The sequence below is a fragment of the Puma concolor genome, chromosome B1 (genome assembly GCF_028749965.1).
Source record: "Puma concolor isolate L17-30 chromosome B1, mPumCon1.1.hap2, whole genome shotgun sequence".
Classification (NCBI taxonomy): Eukaryota; Metazoa; Chordata; class Mammalia; order Carnivora; family Felidae; genus Puma; species Puma concolor.
Genome location: NC_141670.1, coordinates 2,723,435 through 2,744,775, shown reverse-complemented (window position 1 = coordinate 2,744,775; position 21,341 = coordinate 2,723,435). Strand labels below are relative to the sequence as shown.

The window sequence follows — 21,341 nt, the reverse complement described above, 5'->3', positions numbered from 1 at the left end:
AAAGTCTTTCCGTGGCCAATATCAAAGAAATTATTGCCTTTGCTTTCTTCTAGGATTTTTATGGTTTTAGGACTCGCACTTAGGATTTTAATCCATTTTGAATATCCATTTTGAATCCATACAAATTTTGGACAGTCATTTCCTTTAAAAATACTTAAGAGAAACAGACCTAAGGATTACTTTCAAATTAGCAAATCCTTTTCACATTTTATTCATCATTGATATTATTGTAACAATACTGAAAAATCCATTTTTTTTTTTCACTTTATTCGCACTTAGTACTGGTAAATTACGGATAGAAGATTCAGTGAGATTTCTGTAACATTTGGATATGTCCGATTCAACTATGATAAACCTATATAGAATTTTATTTCTAATTTACTTTTAAGTAAGTAAAATTATTTATTAATATCATTCTGAAAAAGCTCTGATTTCTCCAGCTAAGCCTTCCAGGCTCAATAAATTAATCAGCTCAGTTCTGAAGGTGGTCGACTGCCTTGGATGTTCCTATATGGAGAAATGGAGTGCCAACTTTGTAAAATTCATTTCATATATTATTTTACTTTAGTACATATATATATATATATGTGTGTGTGTGTGTATATATACACACACACACACACACACACATATATATATATATATACACTCACATATATTAAATTTTGCATACATTTTCAGCATATTTGCAGATCGCTTGAAGTCCACCCCAAGAAAATGGCACGGGTGACACCATTACCACTATTATCACTGTTATTACATTTGTAGCTGCTGCTCTGTATTCAGTAGTTACTGTATTTCTAGGGCTTCTCCTAAGAGCATGAAAAGATGGTCTCTTTTAAGATCTATTAAACATTCGTCCTGACAGTATTAATGCAGTCTGCAGATAGATGCTGTGTGCCTGTAAGTCCAGTAACATACAGAATATCTTATGTAGGTGTGTTTCATAGAGAGGAAGGGAATAGGGGCATACGATTTTCTGATCGTTTGTGCCCAAGCTCGTTGTCAATGTCTCAATTCTATTCCAAGATTCTCGGAGGAAATTGAGACAAACGATATGTAAGATTCTTCTACACATGTGCTCATTTACCTGATGAAGATTTTCCATCCAAGTGAACCGTGCAACTTCTTGTGGGTGATTTATCCGTTTCTATCACAGCGTCACTGCACAATCGCCAATGCACCTGCAATGAGGCCGCCGAATGCATTTTCCATGCATGATCATCCTCCTGTGACTATGTCGGTAGTAGAGAAGAGCACCTGAAATAATAGGCCAGCGGCTTCTGTTTTGCAAGATCAAGTTCAGAGACAAGGGTCTTACCATTAAAAGCAAACGTGATCTGATCTGTCGCGAAAACAATGGTGATGTTAATAAGTATGTTTCATTTCCAGCGGTGATTTGTCCTGGCATCGAAGCTCAGCTCCCGGAGCACGTCACCTGGAGACTGGTTTCGGGGTCACTGAATGAGTATGGAGCTCAGGTCGTGCTGAGCTGCAGTCCTGGCTATTACCTGGAGGGCCAGAGGCTGGCACAGTGCCAAGCCAATGGAACGTGGAGCCTAGGCGACGAGAGACCCAGATGTCGAGGTGAGTGACCAGTGCACTTCCCAGGTCAGGTAGCCATTCTGAATTAGTGACATCACTGACCGCCACCTTTTAACCCCCCCACTGTAAGTGATTGCCCCTATGGATTAATAATGTAACCAAATGGCGTTTCTCATCATTATAATGATGACTATGGATTTTTATGTGACATACTTAAAATGTATGATGGCTGGGTTAAATATTAAATGTTCTATTTATTAATGATTGCATTGTATACATTTTAAAGTATTCGAATACTCCGATATTTCAGATCAACTCAAAAACAAATCCAGGCCTATGTTTCAAAAGATAACTCCTTCCATGCACTGACTATTCAAACCCTCTAATTAGGATCTTGGGAAATATTATTTATGCTGAAGATATTGTGTTCTCAAATAATGACTGTCTTGAAAAGGGAGATTATTATTCTCATAGGTACAAGATAAGCAATTAAGCCTTTGAGTGGGTTTTATAACAAATATGAATAAATAGAAAAATAAAACAATATTAGTATTGTTCAGAGCACTATTTGACTCAGATATATTTAACACATACTCTTTAGTGGGTTGTTCAGAGGAAATTATCATGCACAGAAACAAGTAGTCAGACCAGTGTCAAATTTATCAAGCACACAGCTTAATAAGAAGAAACCAGAATAAAATAAGAAAAATGACAAAAGAATGCTTTGTTGTCTTTGACATAGCCATCCTAATTCAACTTTGAATAGAGCCAACGGTAAGTAAACATGTATCAAGCGCTCAGGCAGGAGCACGAAGGTAAGTTAGGGAGGGTCAGTGAACTTGAGGACCTCTTCCATAGTCCGAGTGCATGACACCACCAGGTCCCCAGACAACCCTGCCTGAAGCCTGTTTTCCAGAGTAATCATTAACGGTTCCCTTGCCTTTGTCACAAGTGTCCTGGTTTGACTTCATTCATACTGAATTTCCTCCTTGCTCCTCTCGGTCCGAATTAGGGAATCCCCTCCTTCCCACATCCACGCGGGTCTCCCTTACAGGCACCCACTGCAAAGCTCCATGGTGTGATTCAGAGACTCAGTCACTAAGCTCAGCGAGGAGAGTGGAGGCGAAAGACTGGGGAGCCTCTACCTTTTGCCTCTCTCAGACTTTCTAGGCAACATTCCGTCAGTTTCGATCCAGAATCAGAGTCTTAAAAGTAGGCGCACGTAAACTTCTTGGAAGTGGGGAGTTCACGCGGGGCTTCTGCGGATGCAACCGTCCAGTCTAGTTTTTGCTGGGCTTTCTTGTTGCCTGGTGTGCTGGGGAGGATGGTGTTAGTGTTAGGTGGGTATTTGCTATGCCACAACACGTTACACTAAAGTCCCAAATCTCCATTCCAGAAGAACTGACACAGGGAGACTCGTGTTTAGAAGAATGTTTACAAAAACCGGGGGCAGGGCCGGCCTGATTATTGAACCAAACTCCTTAGCAGGAGGTTTCTACTTCTTTGGGGGGAAGAAAGCAAAGTTGGGTTTCTACCATCCATAAATTGTATATTTGCCTCCATTCTTCTGAAATTCTAGAAAGTCTGTCTTTCTGGCTTTAACATACCTCAGTCTGGTGATCCCAATACTAAGTTTGGTCCCAGAACAACAGCCAGAAATCCATATATCTGGAGATCTCTCCAGCCAACTTGGCATACAAATGTATTTTGGAAATTGTCAGCCATTCAGTGGTATGGGTTGTTGTATCACATCACACTTCGATATTTATCTATCTCAAATATCATGGACCTGTGGCCTTTTCCAGAATCAGTGGGTTCCAGTGAAATCACTGATTGCTGTTTTTTTTTTTTTTTAATTTTTTTTTTTTCAACGTTTATTTATTTTTGGGACAGAGAGAGACAGAGCATGAACGGGGGGAGGGGCAGAGAGAGAGGGAGACATAGAATCGGAAACAGGCTCCAGGCTCTGAGCCATCAGCCCAGAGCCTGACGCGGGGCTCGAACTCACAGACCGCGAGATCGTGACCTGGCTGAAGTCGGACGCTTAACCGACTGCGCCACCCAGGCGCCCCTGTTTTTTTTTTTTTTAATCATTATTTGTAGTTTTCATCATTCCAGTGTGGCCAGAGTGAGTCCCTTCTCCCTGGTTTCTTCATCTTCTCCTTATGACGTCTTTCAAGTTGTCCCTGTTTTCTCAGGAAGACAGGATATTTTATGCTCATCCTGAGTTTTTCTTAACTAAACAAGGAATCAGCCAGTCTCCAAGGAGCTCTGGAAACTTTTGGTGGAAAAGTGTGTTAGAGACCAGCATCTAGCATCTATGCCCAAGGGTATGCATTATGTTGTTCATATTATCAGTGGTAGGAAAAGCTGACCAAGCTAACTATTACTTTTGTGACCAAACTGAAAATGTTGTTTTTCTTCCCCAAAGAGACTTGATATGGATATTTTTGATTAATTTTTATCTCTACTGATACATTTTTTTAAATTAAAATAACTTAAATAACTCAGGGCGGTCATGACCCCAGGGGCAGCTGAGTCATGTTTGAATATTTTCACTTTGAGCAAGGCCTTCCTTTGACTTATAACCAGGCATCTTGGCGTCATTCCTCGGGGCCTACTAAAGCAATTCCAGACTGTGGTCTACACAGCATGCTTCACATACTTAACAGTCACCTGTCCTGTGATGCTATCTTCACGATAAACCGCCCCGAACCATCCACAGTCATGTCATGTCATCTGTTTGTGTTCATGTTCATCTGCACATTCAGGAGGACTTTTCCAGGTAGAACGTACCGGAAAGTCCCTACTCTTGACCTTATATTTATTTGCCACACTCACTAACACTATCCATATTTCTGGCAGGAGAGATGGCCTTACAGGTCTAGAAACACCATGTCACAACATGACTTTTTTTCTAAGTTGAGGATTTCAACATGCACATAATTGTAGAACTGAAGGCAAGAGGAAGGACGCTGCCCTGGGGGGAGAGACACCCATGGCTTGTGATCCCTGGTCACAGTGAGGGGAGGCGGTGTGGACCGCACAAATACTTGGGAGGAGAAAACAACATGGAAACGAGGCTCTACTTGGATGTTTGACAAAGCGTATGTGTATACGTGGTGTATATGTGTGTTGTGAGTGTGGTGTGTGTGTGGGGGGTGTGGTGTGGCGTGTGTGCGTGTGCGTGTCAGGGCAGCTTCCCCAAGTGAGTGTCGCTGTCACCATCGCAGTGTGGGTCCCCTGCCGGCTGAGCCCCCATCGCCCCGCTGCGGACAAGCCGCGGCCGTGCTTCCTTAGTCCTCCCTACAGGCTGGTGAGCCTGACAGAGGACAAGCCCCAGACGCCATGGGCACAGGGACATTTCCCCGGAGGTGAAGGAGCAGCGGCCATAGAGCGGGCTCGCTGTCCACTGAGGGTGCGTTCAGGCCCCAGGGGACCTCACGGCCGCTAGCGTGTTTCTGACTGTGCCGACGTTTCAGGACACGGTCTAATTATCCTGAGTGGCTGCATGCGGATCTTTAAATATCCTAACTCAAGGCGAAGCTCACAGTGTGTTTGGGAAGGGCTTAGTGGAAAGTTCATGATAAATTGTAAAAAAAAAAAAAAAAAAAAAAAAAAAAAAAAAAAAAAATTAACTTATGCAGGAATCCGTTGACATTCGGCCCCGGGCACGTGTTAGCAGTGTCGCTGCACATGAGACACAGCCCTACGAGTTGAGCAATCCCAGAAGCTGGAACTTCAACAACAATAACGTTCCGATCACGACCTCCCCTGTCCGAATTCCTGCTGAGACATCCTCCCCAGGACACACGCCAGCTGCCTGTGTCCGTCTGTCTGTTTGAAATGGAACCACAGCAGGGACCCCTCAGAGTAAGATCGGCTCCATTCAAAACCCTGGTCTACGTGGCACAGCCGTGAACGTTGTCGTCCCTTGAATCGTCAGTCGAGGCGTTCACACGGATTCAGCCCACGAAATAGGTCCCCAGGTCAGCTCCGCGTCAGTTGGCCCCGACCGAGCCCTGATCCGGTACCAAGGTCGCTTTGGCACTTGCACGCACCCTCTTGTTAGAGCCAGCGCATGGCTCTGTGGGCAGGCGTTGGTAGGAATGCGTAAGAGAGGAACTAAGGAGGACCCCGGAGTCTTGGAGGAAACCGGCCTCCCCGTAACCGGCAAAGCGAGGACCGAAGCTGAGTAGCCTGGAGACAGGGTCTGTGTTCTTCTTCGCTTCATTTGCTGCCTCCGATCAGCTCACTATCGATAAGAACTCCGTAACGATCAGCTACCCGCGGCCTGGGCCCTAACCCCTTTACGCAGAGTAACTCAGCAAGTCCTTGGTGCCCTCAGAAGAGTCTTCAGACCCTTGGTCGTGACCCGTGCAAAACCACACGTAAGCCTCTGGGAACAGTCAGCCTTGATGACTCCACGGTCCCAACAAGTCACACAAGTACATGGAGGGAATGGGGAGCCAGGCCTCCCGTTGACGCGGGCGTCCTGTTTTCATCACGCGTCACTAAGTGCGGCTGACGGCCCCGGGCACGACCGCTCCTGTTCTGCAACAGGTGTCCGGTGGCTGCCGCGTGGCTCTCGTGGCCGATGCACACGGAAGGGCGGGCTGGCGGCCCACGCGCTTGACTGGTCTGCCCCCGTGGCTGTGTCCCTCCACCGCACGGTTTTAGAATCCGCTCTAAGCGCCCACGTTTCCATTCCAAGGGCGTAAGAGGAGGAAAATTAAGCCTCCTAGATGGTTGACCTGTCTGACCCTAACCAGACATCCCCGTCCCTGATAAAAATTAAAGCTGAGGATTTTGTCATGCTTAAGCAAGAGAATAACCCGCAGACTTGAAGTAACGTTCGCTTTTTGTTTGCCTTCCAGTGATCTCGTGTGGAAGCCTCTCCTTTCCGCCAAACGGTAACAAGATTGGCACGCTCACAGTTTATGGGGCCACAGCTATATTTACGTGCAACACGGGCTACACCCTGGTGGGGTCTCACGTCAGAGAATGCTTAGCAAATGGACTCTGGAGTGGCTCCGAAACTCGCTGTCTGGGTAAATCAATCTATCATCTGGTATTTCTTTAATTTAGCTAAGCCTGAAAAATAGACTGTGGTTGGGCAAGGCGTAACACCTCTTGCTATAAATGTTCCAACAGAGAAACTAAATCCTACCTGCGGTCTTAGGGCTACACTTCACACAGCAACTTCTTTAAGTATCGAAGGGGATTATTTTTTAATCTGGCCAATAAATGAAAGTCGCATATTGCTTTGAGTAACTTAGAAACTATTTTCTACAGTGCTGAGGGTGTCATCGCAACTTTATGCCATCAGTTTAGGACACACAAAAATGATACTCAAAAATATGACATGCTTTATCTTTAAAAGAAATTTTACATTGTGTCAGTAAGTGGAAGTGACTAAGATCAATCAGCATAAGTTCAATGAATTATTTAGAGAAGAGTGTGTGCGCAGTCACGTGTTCTTCCTTCGCTTAAAGGTTAAAATTTTCTGCATGATGATTTAAAAAAATTGAGTTGAAAATCTTTTTCGTTGAAAAAAATCTAGTGAATAAACATAAGAAATTGTTGAATTGGCAGCTTAAAGCACGGACTTACCATGCTCCTGTAGGTCTCCAAGTAATCTTTAAAATATGTTAACTGCCTTTTGTCCTTTTGACCTCTTTGTGGGACCTCAATAATTTTGTAATCGCTCAAAAGCTATAGAAGCTGGAAAGTTTAAGCCTCTGACTCTCCATGGGCTGGAAATCACTTCAGGAATGAAGCCAGGACCAGTAAATTTTGAATAGTAAACTCTGGTCTTTTTACTTGAGATAATTTGAAGAAATGCTCGGGAGAATTTGGGGGAAAAGAGAGAGAGAGAAAATGAATCTAAATAATAATTCCAGAGAAAATCAACCAACGAAAGGAGTTTCTTTCTCACTCTTATCCATGAAAGGACACCTGCTTTCTTTCTTTTTTTTTTTTTTTTTTTCATTCAAGAGAGAGAGGGAGAGTGAGCGAGCAGGGGGGAGGGGCAGAGGGAAAGAGAGAGAATCTGAAGCAGGCTGCATGCTCAGCCCAGAGCCCTATGCGGGGCTCGATCTCATGACCGTGAGATCATGACCTGAGCTGAAATGAAGAGTCAGGCGCTCAACCAACTGAGCCACCCAGGTGCCCCTGACACCTGCTTTCTTTAAGTTACTGTCATACCTATATGGAAGCTGCCAGCATACCCTGTGTGTGTAAATACATATATTGTTGCTGAGTGTGGTCAGTATGGTTGTCAGTAGACTGTGAAACTTCCTTGGAATGTGTGTGGGATTTTGTGTTGATAGTCACTAGTGCCTCTGAGATTTTCTGTGCCTTCCTATGTGTCATTATAAAATGTCTGGTCATTGAGTACCACTCTCCGTAAGGCGGCCCTCCTTCGGGGTAGCTCTTCTCTGTTACCTTGAGTGACAGACACTTGGTGCTAGGAAGGCAACCAGGTGGTCTAAGAAACGTACTTGTCTGTTCTAATTGCGATAATGGAAAGCAGTGACAATTTACATTTGACTAGTGACCTACTGGTTACAAAAGCCTCATGAGGTGAGATGGTTACTGTGGCCTCAGGGAGTTTGAGTGGCACAATTTCTATAGGTGATATCCTGGGGTCTGCTGTGGTCTTGTTGATTCCAAAGAAACCTTCACTTTTTCTCTGGTGTTCTTCTTGACCGCAGATAAGGACTTCGAAGTCGAAAGGTCAAACAGCGTGTTGTATAGTTGTCTGGGCCAGTGTGCCGCAAAGTACGGCTTAGGTACGATACAGTATGTCTTAGAAGCTTTTGGGAAAGGGAGTGTTATGAAGGAATGGAAACTGAAAATAAAGAGGAATAAAACTGTCTGGAAAAGAATCTATGACACATTAGCATAGTAGAACCTAGATGTAAAATATAAGGAATGATAAAATTGGAAGACGCAGAGAATATAAAAGAAAAACTACTAGAAAAATATTAGATAGGACACATTGCCACATATATTTATAAAACAACGAGTAAAGGATGGGTAATACACTTAGTATAAATATTTCAAAAGTCAGCGAATGCAGTTGCACAACTACCACTGCGACTTGAAAGTGTAATTCGTGATACAGGCACACCTCTGAGATAACTGTGGATTTGGTTGTAGACCAACACAATAAAGCAAATATTACAATACAGTGAGTCAAGTGTATTTTTTGTTTTCCCCATGCACATAAAAGCCATATTCACGCTATACTGTAGTCCGGTAGGTGTGCGATAGCATTACGTGGAAAAACAATGATGTACAGTTGACCCTTGAACTACACGGCAGTTAGGGGCTCTGACTCCTCCCTCCTGTCAAAAATCTACATACAACTTTTGAGCCCCTAAAAACTGAACCTCTGATAGCTTATCGCTGACCAAAAGCCTTACTGATAACATATAAATGAACACGTGTTTTGTATGTTATGTGTAATATATACTGTATGCTTACAATCAGGTAAGCTAGAGAAAATAAAATGTCCTTAAGGGACACCCGGATGGCTCAGTCAGTTAAGCTCCATCCAACTCTTTTTTTTTAAATATTTTTATTTATATTTGAGAGAGAGAGAGGGAGACAGCACGAGTGGGGGAGGGGCGGAGAGAGAGGGAGACACAGAATCCGAAGCAGGCTCCAGGCTCTGAGCTGTCAGCACAGCGCCCGATGCGGGGCTCGAACTCCTGAACCATGAGATCATGACCTGAGCCGAAGTTGGACGCTCACCCGACTGAGCCACCCAGGTGCCCCTAGCTCCATCCAATTCTTAATTTCAGCTCATGTCAAGGTCCCATGGTTGTGAGATCAGGCCCCACGTCGGGCTCCGCACTAAGCGTGGAGCCTGCTTGGGATTCTCTCTCTCCTTCTTTCTCCGTGTCTCCCCTGTGTCTCAAACTAAATAAATAAGCCGAGAGAAAATTTATTAAGAAAACCTTAAAGGACAGGAAATACATTTACAGTGCTGGATTTGCTGAAAAAAAATCCACGTGTATGTGTACCCACGCAGTTCAAACCTGCGTTGTTCGAGGGTCAAATGTACACGCCTCAATTTAAAAATACTTCATTGCTAAAAATTGCTACACAAGCCGAGCTTTCAGCTGCTCACAACCTTTTTGCTGGTGGAGAGTCTTTCCTCATTTGTGATGGTTGCCGACTGATCAGGATGGGGTCAGCTGAAGGTCGGGGTGGCTGTGGCTGTTCCCTAAGATGAGGCAGCGTGGAAGTTTCCCACATAGACTGGCTCTTCCTTTTATGAACAACTTCTCTGCAGCATGTGATGCAGTTTGACAGCATTTTGCCCACAGTGGGACTTCTTCCGGCTTTGGAGCCACCGTCTCAAACCCTGCCGCGGCTTTCTCAACTCAGTTTATGTCGTGTTCTCAGTCCTTTGTCGTCATTTCAGTGACCATCACAGCATCTGCCCCAGGACTAGATTCCATCTCAGGAAACCCCTTTCTTTGCTTGTCCACATGAAGCGTCTCCTCATCTGTTCAGGTTTGATCGTGAGACGCAGTCCCTCGTCCACTTGTGACTCTCATTCTCTGGCTCCTTCCACCACATCTTGCCTCTACTTCCCCATGAAGTCTTGACTCCCTCAGCGTCGTCCATGAGGGTTGGAGTCCACTTGTTCCAAACTCCTATTTATGCTGATATTTTGGCCTCTTCCCATGAGTCATGGATATTCTTAATGGCATCTAGGGTGGTGAGTCCGACCTGGAAGTTCTTCAGGTTACTTTGCCCAGATCCATGAGAGGAATCACCATCTATGGCATCTACAGCCTCGTGAAATGCATTTCTTCAGTAGTAAGATGTGAAAGTTGAAATGATTCCTTGATCCACGGGCTGCGGAATGGATGCTGTGTTAACGGGCGTGAAAACCGCATTCGTCTCATCGTGCGCCTCCATCAGAGCTCTTGGGTGACCAGGCAGAGCACAGGCAGGTAGAGCACAGGCAGAGTCGATGTAGCCCAATTCTGAAGGGCCCGCGGATTTTCAGAATGGTACGTGGGCATCGGCTTGCACTTAAGGCACCGGCTGCGTTAGCCCCTGACAACAGCGTCAGTCTTCCTTTGAAGCTCTGAAGCCAGGCATCGACTTCTCTCTGGCGGGGAAAGCTCTGCAGCATCTTGTTCTAACAGAAGGCTGTTTCACCGACTCTGAAAATCTGTTGTTTGGTGTAGCCACCGTCACGAATTATCTCCACTAGATCTTCTGGAGAACCTGCCGCAGCTTCTGCATCAGCACTTGCTGCTTCACCTTGAGATTTTATGCTACAGAGATGGCTTCTTTCCTTAGTCCTCACCGACAAACCTCTGCTGGCCTTAAACTTTTCTTCTGCAGCTGCCTCCCCTCCTTTGTAGCGTTACAGAGAGTTCGGGCCTTGCCGGATTAGGCTTTGGCTTAAGGGAATGCTGGGGCCGGTGTGATCTGTCTAGACCGCTCAGACTTCCTCCTTGTCAGCAATAAGGCTGTTTCAGTTTATTATTATTCGTACGCTCACTGGAATAGCATTTTTAATTTTCTTCAAGGGCTTTTCTTTTGCATTTACAACTGGGCCAGCTGTTTGGGGCAAGAGGCCTAACCTTTGGCCCAAGGCTTTCAACATGCCTTTCTCACTAAGCTTATTCATTTCTGGATTTTGATTTAAAGTGAGATATGTGTGGCTCTTTCACTTGAAAACTCAGAGGTCATCACGGGGTTATTAATTAACCTAATTTTAATACTGTTGTGTCTCAGGGAATAGGACAGCCGGAGGAGACAGATGCAGCAGTCAGAACACACATGACATGTATCAGTCAAGTTCACGGTCTCATATGCACGTGGTTTGGGGTGCCCCAAACCCCGTTACAATAGTACCAGCAAAGATCACTGATCACAGAGCACCATCACAAATATAATCAAATATAATCAGGTTTGAAATGTTGTAAGAATTACCAAAACGAGACACAGAGACACAAAGTGAGCAGACACTGTTAGAAAAATGGCACCAATATACCTGCTCAGTGCAAGGTGGTCAAAAACCTTCACTTGATAAAAATACAGTATTTGCAAAGCACGATAAAATGAGGTATGCGTGTGCATGGAGTGTGACAATGAAAGGTTATCTCTTGTCCTGAAAAATAGATCACTTATGTCTAGATAACATAGTATAAACCAGTAAGAACATATGTCTGTGGGACCCAAGGAGATATGGCCGAGGCCGGGGTGGGGGTGGGGGAAACAGACAGGAGAACAGAGGTAAAGTCAGCGCTAGAGAAAATTCTCAACAGGCCAGACAGATAAAGGGAGTAGAGGATCCAGTCCTAAATCTGGCACAAAGATTTGATAAAGTAGATAACGGATACCACCATAACCTCAAAGTCACCCGGATGCCTTACTTGTATACAGTGATTTGAATGATATTATTTATTGACAGTGAAACATGTACAAGACAATTTTCAATTATATTGACTTCGTTAGAATGCACAGGAGGTGCTCACGGCTACCATTCATAGCTAAGAAATGACTTACAACAGTGAGGAATCTGCCCAACGTTGTAAAATCAATAGTATCACAAACAGAATGGAAACCTAGGCAGTTTGACCGGAGAACACAGACTTCTTAACATTAGGGTATGTAACTAATGTATCTGAGCAGATATTGTGTTATTTTGCCAATAATTGTGTTTCTCAAAGGAAGATGTAATAAAAGAGTGCACTACGTGCATTGTGCTAATTCTGACCAGTAAGGTGGCATCAGTTGGTTGGTTGATCCTGGGGGTAAAATGGCTGCTCACCCCAGGCATGCCCTCAAAAGAAGGTTGGTGCCTTCGTCGTCGCATGTGGCTAATCTCATCCTTCATGTTGTGCTGCTCCCAGACCTCTTGCTTACCAGTCTTGCCAGTATCTTCCCTCCATTTCTTGCCCTCTGAATTGTTTCTTTGTCCATTGCAATGCTTTGGATCTCCAGAAAATCTGGATTTTTACCCAGCTGAATGACCTTGGGGGACTCTCAGGTTCTCCTGGACCCTATGAGGGTAAACTGGACAGTGATGAAGGGGAAATGACTTATAATGACAATGGAGGCAGTCAGTGAGAGTCTTTTTAAAAAATCAAGGCAAATAATGAGTAAAACCCCATGGAATCAACTTTAAAGGAGACATCCCTTTTTAAACAAGACAGAACAACCCCCACAATTCTGACTTTGAGAAACAGATCACCCCAATGAAGAGAAAAATGGAAAATTACCCAAAGAAATGGAGACAGTTACATGAGATGTTCTACAAGAAACTCAGTTTGCAAGCAAAACAATAACCCTACAATGTACTAAGGGAATTAAAATACAGGTGAAGGTCATGCTGTGAAGGATAGATTCACCACAAGCGGGGTGCAGTGAAAAGATTCAGGACCATGAAAGTGTAAGGACCCTGTAGAATGCAGGTTTGAAATAAGAACCAAATTCACTCGTTGTGGTTGGTATTGAAATAGTGGATGGCCCAAGTAAAGCAGAAGGACTCAGCTTCCTCCTCATTCTGTCTTCTGTGTCATGAATCGCTCTGGAATGCAAAGGTTAGAACCTGCTTTTGTATCAGAAACCAGGACTCCAGGAGAGGAAAGGAGTCTGTCCAGGAGAACTTGAGAGTTTGAGTGGAGTGGCTGGGGGGACCCTGGAGGAGGTGTCCAGGTCACTGACAGTCCCCCTGCCAGTGGCTCGTTATTAAAAGGAACGTGTAGTGTGATTTTTCACACGAAAAGGAAAGAAGCAAGCTGGCAGTAACGGCGGATCTGTTAATTTGATGATCCACAGAGCTGTTGGTCAACTCTGTTGTTTGCAAGATCTGTGGTGACTCACGCATGCTTATGAAGAACACGTATAGTTTCACAAAATAACATGCAAGTCTGGGTTCATCTTTGTCTGACCTTGCTTTTAGGTGGGTGTTTAGAAATACTCTTTAGAAATGGTGCTTCCGAATTTGGCAAGACGTAGATCAAGGTTTTCTGTTACGACTCTCACAGTCAAGAAAGTATAGGAGCACTATGTTGTCTTTTAACAACTGCTGAAGGGGCTTTCCACAGTGACATCGATTATTGGGTTGATGCGACTGGAAAGCAGATTTCCAGTTGTATAGTTCTCTCCCTCATTCTAGACTTCTCCAAGAAGTCTACCCCAAGACTTCCATCCACATCTTGAGTAGAGGCGTAATAACGCCAGCTGAAAGAGCGAGAGTAAATATTTGACAACCGATTCAGAATGTCACCAATCTCAGTGACAGACAAAACACATATGAAAATAATGCAATTCATGGAAAGCTTCACTCTAAGTAAAAAGTGAAACACCTTCCAATGTACATGACGAGGAGAAAGTTATGAAACCCTAGCCCTCATGGAAGGATTTGGTGTTCTCAATATGAGAAGGCTCATAAATGCAGAGGTAGCCCTGAGACTGATGGTGTCCAGGCTTCATGAACAGGACCCACCTCATTCTCTGGCTAGGAGGTCCGCGTCCACAATGATGATACCGCTTCCGTGAAATAGTTCAAGTGGGCGGTGCAAAACTGGCACGAACCTGTGCTCAAGGATGTAGTAAACGTGACAGGTGAAGAATGTTTGGAGAACCTGTGATCATCAGTTTGACTGCAAGGCAAGTTAGGAAGTAAATAATAGCCATTTTCAAACATTTAAAATGGTATTGAGAGGTGGAATAAACCCATTTTGGTAAACCGTTTTACGTTACAAATGTCAGCCCTGATGGATGGATAGTGCCCACCACAAAGACCTGTATTGAGATCTCTAAGTTTTAATCAGGTGGGGACAGGGGGATAAAAAAGCAAAGAAACTAAAATGAATTAAGTACATCTACCAAAGGCAAGAGCCAGGGTTGCCAATGACATTAGTGATGCATAGTTTGATTCATTTGTTTGGAATGGCAGACACTGTGCGGAAAAATAGTTTTCAGACTACGTGTAAGAAGTTCCTTGCCTTTATTTATTTTTTAACATGTTAGATCTGCCCCAAAATGCAAAGAACAGTTCACACAGAAGGCAGTCGCCTGTTCGGTAGGCTTTTACGTGTAGGATTCCTTTAGACTTGGAGCCTCATTGATTCCATGTCCCAGATGCTTTTCATTAGAATGCAAAATGCTTTGACGAAAGCATTTTTTTCCAAGTGTGTGAGGCATCTTGTTTTTTAACGGTTACTGGAAAAAGAAATACTTTGGCCTGAGAAGTTGCTTCTCTTTCCTGTGGAACGTGGATCATATTTCCAGTTGTAGCAGTGTGGTTATTTCCAGCGATTTCCAGCAGGAAAGACCATGCCAGGGTCCTCCGATGATCACTGCAGCAGAAATGGCTAAGCACGTGGACTGACAGCACTTTCACACTGGGACGCTGGGGACTGTATCTGCAGGAGAGCTGTATTTACAGAGAAGAAGGATGGTCTTCTTTGCTAAACACTCCAGCACTGAATCCACGCTGTGTTGGAGCTCGCTGGTCTGAATTCTACGCCAGAACCTTTGAGACAGGATGCAGTGAGGGAAGCCGCTCGACCCTGTGTGCGGACATCATGGTAGCTTAACTCCAGGCAAAGGGAGGCCTGTGTGCACCACAGGATCTTAGCGTGCGCTTAATCGATGCTCTCATTCTCGCCTTACTACTGGGGTCTCCCAGCGCTCTGCGAATCACCAAGGGCTTGTTCTAGTTTACCATCTGTGTTGTGCGATGCTACACATCTCCCTGGGCTAGGCAATTAAGCGCTGGGAATGCTGACCCCGTATCTACTCATCAGGTACCTCAGAATCCATCGGGGAAGTTTGATGATCCCCATGGTCCCTTCCGTTTATCTTCCCTGTGGTAGTTTGCACTGAGCCCAGCAGACAGCACATAGACTAGACGAGGTGGTACGCTTGTAACCCAGGTCTCCCGCTGTAGAGACCTACATTAACCTCTTGATGACATTTATATCATTTAGACTTTCTCACACGTAGTAACGCTTCATCTCCAGCACCTGGCCACCTCTTTAGCGTGTGGTATTCGAGATGTCAGTGATAGACCGAGATGTTACCCACACAAAGAGCATGTTCCTTTTTTAGTAGGTTGTTTTGCTAGTATTCGAAATAAGGTTGCCTTTGCTGTACTATAATGGCCTAAGAAGAGATGAATGTTTTTGCACGTATACTAGCACGGTGACATTCGTATGGCTGAAATAGCTAGATGACATGATTCAAAATAATACTGTTGGGTCATACTCTCTCATAGTTCTTAGAGAATAGAATTGGCAAACATTCTGCAAACGCCTGGTGTTTTAGGATAGATCCGTGTAAAAAAAATTTAACCGCCGATTACGGTAATGCTTATATTACAGCAGAATTGCAGCAGCGGAGTGGAAAGTTTACGCCCCCACCCCTGATCTTTGGTACACAACGTTCTGTGTACAATTTAGCTGTATAATGCCGGGGAAGGGAAAATATTTGGCAACGGCCAGTGCTAGTCGTCACATGTTACATATGCATCGCCAGTGGCTGGGAGATAAATGTCACAAAACACTCCCCAGCCGCAAGCGCTTCTGTCCGTATTTCTGAATATTCTCTAATGATGTTCATCCGATTCCTCAGGAAACGTGGCGTAGGGTGTAAAGGTTAATAGGATCCAGTTCTTCTGTTTTCAGGAATTTATAATCAGAGGAATAAAGAAGATAAATACCAAGTGCCTTTAATAAAAAGGTGAGATTAATGAAGGGCAAAAGAGAGAACTCGGGGTGGGAGAGAGGCTGGTGGAGGAAGCCGTTTGGAGCAGTGGTGGGAATGTGCACAAGCAGAAGTGGAGCGAGTTCATCCCAGAAACTCCGATGTGCGTCCAGTGCTGCAGGAGGTGGTCCGGATGGTCCAGAAGGCTGGCCCACCGGCATGCAGCCTGTCCTGGGGAAGTGTTCTGTGTAGAGTCCCAGGAAAGGGGGGTGTGCACTACTGTGGCAACGCGCTCATGGAGGAGAAGCCATCTGATTGTTCAGGTTCAGGCTCTGGTTCAGGCACAGGCTCGAGGCTGGGGTGTGGGGCCACACCCTGTTCTCGGAATCACACTCTGCCGGTGGAGATACGTAGGGGAGAAAGATTAGGTGTCTGTTTGCTGAGTTCACAATGCAGCAAAACAGCAAAAAATCTAGAAGTCTGGGTATTTTTTAAGTTTATTTTTTTAATGTTTATTTATCATTGAGAGACAGACACAGAGGGTGAACAGGGGAGGGGCAGAGAAAGGGGGAGACACAGAATCTGAAGCAGGCTCCAGGCTCCGAGCTGTCAGCACAGAGCCTGATGCAGGGCTCAAATTCACAAACTGCAAGATCGTGACCTGAGCCGAAGTCGGTCACTTAACCAACTGAGCCACCCAGGCACCCCTTTTTAAGTTTATTTTTAAGAGAGAGAGAGAGAGAGAGAGAGCAAGAGAGCACATGCACACAGGCAGGGGAAGGCAAAGAAGGAAGTATGTGCAAAGTGACAGTGTGATTATTTGGGGAGCTGTACAAAAAGGGACAGATAAAGGACTTCTGAAAGCCCCAGAGACTACCCAAATCCTGAAATTTTATTTATATTAAGTATGGCTTAAACTAATTCTCTTGGCACTAGGAAGTGTCAAAAAAGATTTGAGACAAATATATTTTGCGGCGAAGATTGGGCCCTCCCTTGATGTACTCATGCACAAAGTGTCGTGTACCTCCTATAAGCAGATACCTACATGTCCTTGGGAAAATTCTCTTGCTGTCCATGGCACCACATTTTCTCAGACTTAGGCAAAGTTGCTGAGCACTGCCCCTAGAAATCACACTTGTGGAAGATTCAAATGCATCCAATGGTGTTTAATGCCAACGAGTTTCTCTGCATGTAAGAATCTGAACCGTCTGACATTTTGTGACTGTTTGTTAATACTCAAGAAGAGTTTATCAATTGGCTTTGGAATCCACTGCCAAATAACCTTGCCTTTAGCGCAAAGCCAGTGTTACTGCCCAGCATGGAAAGAATGGAACAAACTGCATTTCTAATTCTTACGCAGGTACTGGGCATTTATAATGATTATTATTTTATTTTCAGCAATAAGTACCAATAATCACAAAGCAAATGTGAAGGTTGAATATTTGGTTTGTAGATTTTCTAAAAATGTGTAAATGTATTCCGTTTTAATCCCCAGATCAATATTGGTATTTGTACAGACACAAACCAATGCAGTGAAAAGGTGACCTTACAGTAGTGAACTCTCAGGTTGGGGAGGAGTGTGTGTGTGTGTGTGTGAGAGTGTGACCTGATGATAGGAGAGAGATCCAGGTATACAGTTCCGTTTAATGGCACGGATTCCACACCAAGGGATGCAGGGCTCTGGGTCCATAGAGTGCACACCTATAACGTGGGAGATAGCATGCCCAGCATCTCTACTGGTGAAGTGCGTTTCTATGGAATATGGGCGAAAACGGAGCTTATTTACATTTCCAAATCACCGAATTCATTTCTAAAATCGTACAAGTGCACATAATTGTAAGACACTCTAACACGCATTACTTGAAAGTACATTAAAACCTTGGATTCTGAGCAACTTGTTCTGCGAAGGTTCCACAAGATGAGCAAACATTTCTAGTAAATTTCAACTTGATACACGAGCGATGTCTTGCGATACGAGTCGTAGGTGACGCCCAATGTCACACGATCACAACTGAGCCAATGGTTCCGGAAATTCACTTTGATATACGAGTGCTTTGGACGACAAGCATGTTTCCAGAACAAATTATGCTCACAAACCAAGGTTTTACTGTAACTTGAAAGTTGGAAGTGTTCAGCGTTTGCATGTGTTGGGATATTAAGGTATATCTGCCAGCTGACGTATGACACCCTGGGTCAGTCACTCAGAAAAGTCACCAGTAGAAATCAGTGTGTTTTCAAAGGACTGTGGACTGCATGGCTCCTCACAGAATGAGAAACAAATAGAGAAACACTGTAGGAAGCTACTCTAAATATTGCTCACATCCTATGAATGGATAAGGTTCCTGCTCTAAAATAGAGCATTCCAGAAAGCACGGATAGCATCCTTACAAGTGCTGGAGGAATCCGGTTCATTCGAGAACAAGTTTTCACAATAATTCACTCTACCAGAAACACGTTCAGGAAAGCACCTGTGTCCTCTCAGAAATGTTAGACCACACCTGCTAAGACATGGGGTTTAGATGGATCTAGAAAGAGCTGCTTGGAGGAGCCTGTCCTGCTCTGAGTCCTGCAGTAGTGGGTGAAGCCTGCATCGCTGACCTGCCTGGTCCCCACGTGCTGGCCGTGTGGTGGGTGATCACCCTGCTGACCCCCAAGACTGCAGACAGCAGCCTGGGCTCCCCAGGGATCCCAGCCGCGTCCCAGCCCCTCCGATCCTGCCTCTGGCAAGTTTGCAGGGAACCCTTGACCCAGGGGGAATCCAAGAAACCAGGACACCCCTTCCTGGCCTCAGGGCATTCCTCCCCCCCCCCCCCACTTGTTTCCAGCTTTCAGTCTACCTTCCTACCCATCTCTTTTTAGTTAAATGTCTTGGGCAGGGCGCCAAGGTTGGTTAAGTCCGTTAAGCGTCTGACTTTGGCTCAGGTTGTGATCTCATGGTCCGTGGGTTCGAGTCCCATGTCGGGCTCTGTGCTGACAGCTGGGAACCTGGAGCCTGCTCCAGATTCCATCGCCCTCTTACTCTGCCCCTCCCCTGCTTGCACTCTGTCTCTCTCTCTCTCAAAAACAAATAAACATTAAAAAAAAAAACAAAAAACAATAATGCAGCCTTCAATATATACAGAATAGCATAAACTATAAGCCAGGAATTTTCAAAGCCTGTAGCACAAAGCAATTACCTGGCAAAGGAGGTGATACATCCAGGTGGCTATGACCTGGCCTATTCCACTGCAGCACAAATGAAATCTCGGTTGTTCTGGAAATTCTGAAGGGTCCCTATTCTATCCTTCAGTGGTCTTCATAGGCCAATAGAATGATGTTCACTCATGGTGTAGCCTGTGGGCTCCAGAGAACCATCCGCCCGACACTGGGCAGCACCCACACTGGCACTGAGTTCCTAATTCAGCTACTGATCCAAAACCAGTTATAAGAGTTGGGGGATTTCCCGCAGTGCAGACATACTGATTCTGCACTTGGAAAAAAGGTAGAAAATGTAACGTTCCAGAACGATGGAAGAAATAGATTTGGTCATTCATACTTGAAGTAAAAGGAAATTTGGCAATTCCTGTAGGAGATATTCCTATACCTATCTAGCTGGCTACACAATTAAAAATCCCGTAGAGTGACAGTTTTTACCACTCTGCCTCGTTCCCGAGCCTTAGTCGGTGCTCTCGGGTTCCGCTTAGTGGCAGATTACTAAATTCACAGGTAGGATTGATCCAGAAATAAAGCAGCCCGCATGCTTGTCACTCCCAGATTTTCTTTCCACACTTCACTGAAAGCATTTCCAGCTGATATTTCTCAAGAACTGAGTTCCTGGTGTGATTCTATTGGCTACAGAATTGCCTGTAGAAAACAGTGAGTGATCTGTGTTTAAGCGGAAGCCAAATGTTAACAAAGAACAAAGGAGCAAACAAACAACAACAACAAAAAGTAGGATCTAGGACCCACTATATACTCACATCGTTTTAATTAGTTGATACTTTGGTTTGAATTTCTTTTTTTTTTTATTTTGTAGTTAATAGATTTTCTTATCCTTTGCTATCGCTTATACTTAGCAGAATTGTAGTAGCGAAACCCATCCAAGTAGTGGAAGACGCATGAAGTAAAGAACAGTATGTACGGTTATAAGCAGATAAAAGTGGATGCCCTTCCAGTAAATGGATAATGTGGTTCTATAACACCATGGTCATGTTGCCTGTTTTAGGGTCTCCAGTGTCCACTCTTGGCTGCATGGCCCGCCCTGCTCCCCCATTCCCGTGGATGCACACACCTTCAGGCCCTTCCGAATTAGACCTCCCCATCGCTTTTTCACTCTCTGTGGTTGGATCTTATTTTCTGTGCAATCCCATACCCCAAGAACATTGCTGGCCAGTAGGAAATCATCATTAAATTACTGTCAGATCGCCTAGCAGGTAATGGATTTGGATATACTTTCAAAATGGAAAGGACCTCACTGTCCACTGTCACAGGGATTTAATGGGTGACATACATTTTAGCCACTGGACAGAAGCATGAAGATAATTACAAAGCATTGTATGATAGATAAAGAGAAACACTTCCTACATAGTGTATCGAACACAAAATGTGGCTACATCAAGGATAAAGAAACTCACAAAAGACATAGCACAATATTGTCATAAAGTAATAGACTCTTACATTTGAAAGAGATTTCCAAGTATATTGAGCTCAAATTCTACCTAACACAGATTCCCCCCTGCCCATGATATTTTTACATACTGTCAACATTCTGGTTAAATACTCTTAAGTGAAATTGTGTGAATATTCTGTATTTGTGAATGGCTTGTAATTGGTTTAAGACTTTGAATGTTTTAAAAACATTTTAACGCATGGGCAGGAAATTCATATAAGTGAAGGTCAGATTGGTATGTGTTAGCTTCAAATCAGGAAGTCACATGGTCTACATGTATTCAAATGAGGACGCAGAAGCAGCAGGTGATGCTATGGATTCTTCCTGTCAGGCCCTGAGCCAAAATGAAGTGCTTTGGAAGGACATCCTCTGTGTCCTTTTCGTGTTGAAGGCCAGATCCTCAAAAGAACTGAAATGACCACATGTCAGGGAAGAGGCGCCATTGGGAATTGTT

The 21,341-nt window shown here is 44.4% G+C and overlaps 1 protein-coding gene across 5 annotated transcripts in view; it reads left to right on the top strand.

Moving 5' to 3' along the window:
- Positions 1 to 21,341, top strand: part of CSMD1 (CUB and Sushi multiple domains 1) — a 2,044,057-nt gene that overhangs the window by 1,958,991 nt on the left and 63,725 nt on the right. For all 5 annotated transcript variants that reach the window (XM_086703086.1, XM_086703088.1, XM_086703085.1 and 2 more), the window contains 2 exons: positions 1,393 to 1,587; positions 6,423 to 6,596. In XM_086703086.1, the coding sequence (XP_086559212.1) occupies positions 1,393 to 1,587; positions 6,423 to 6,596 (369 nt within the window). The remainder of the gene's footprint in view (positions 1 to 1,392; positions 1,588 to 6,422; positions 6,597 to 21,341) is intronic.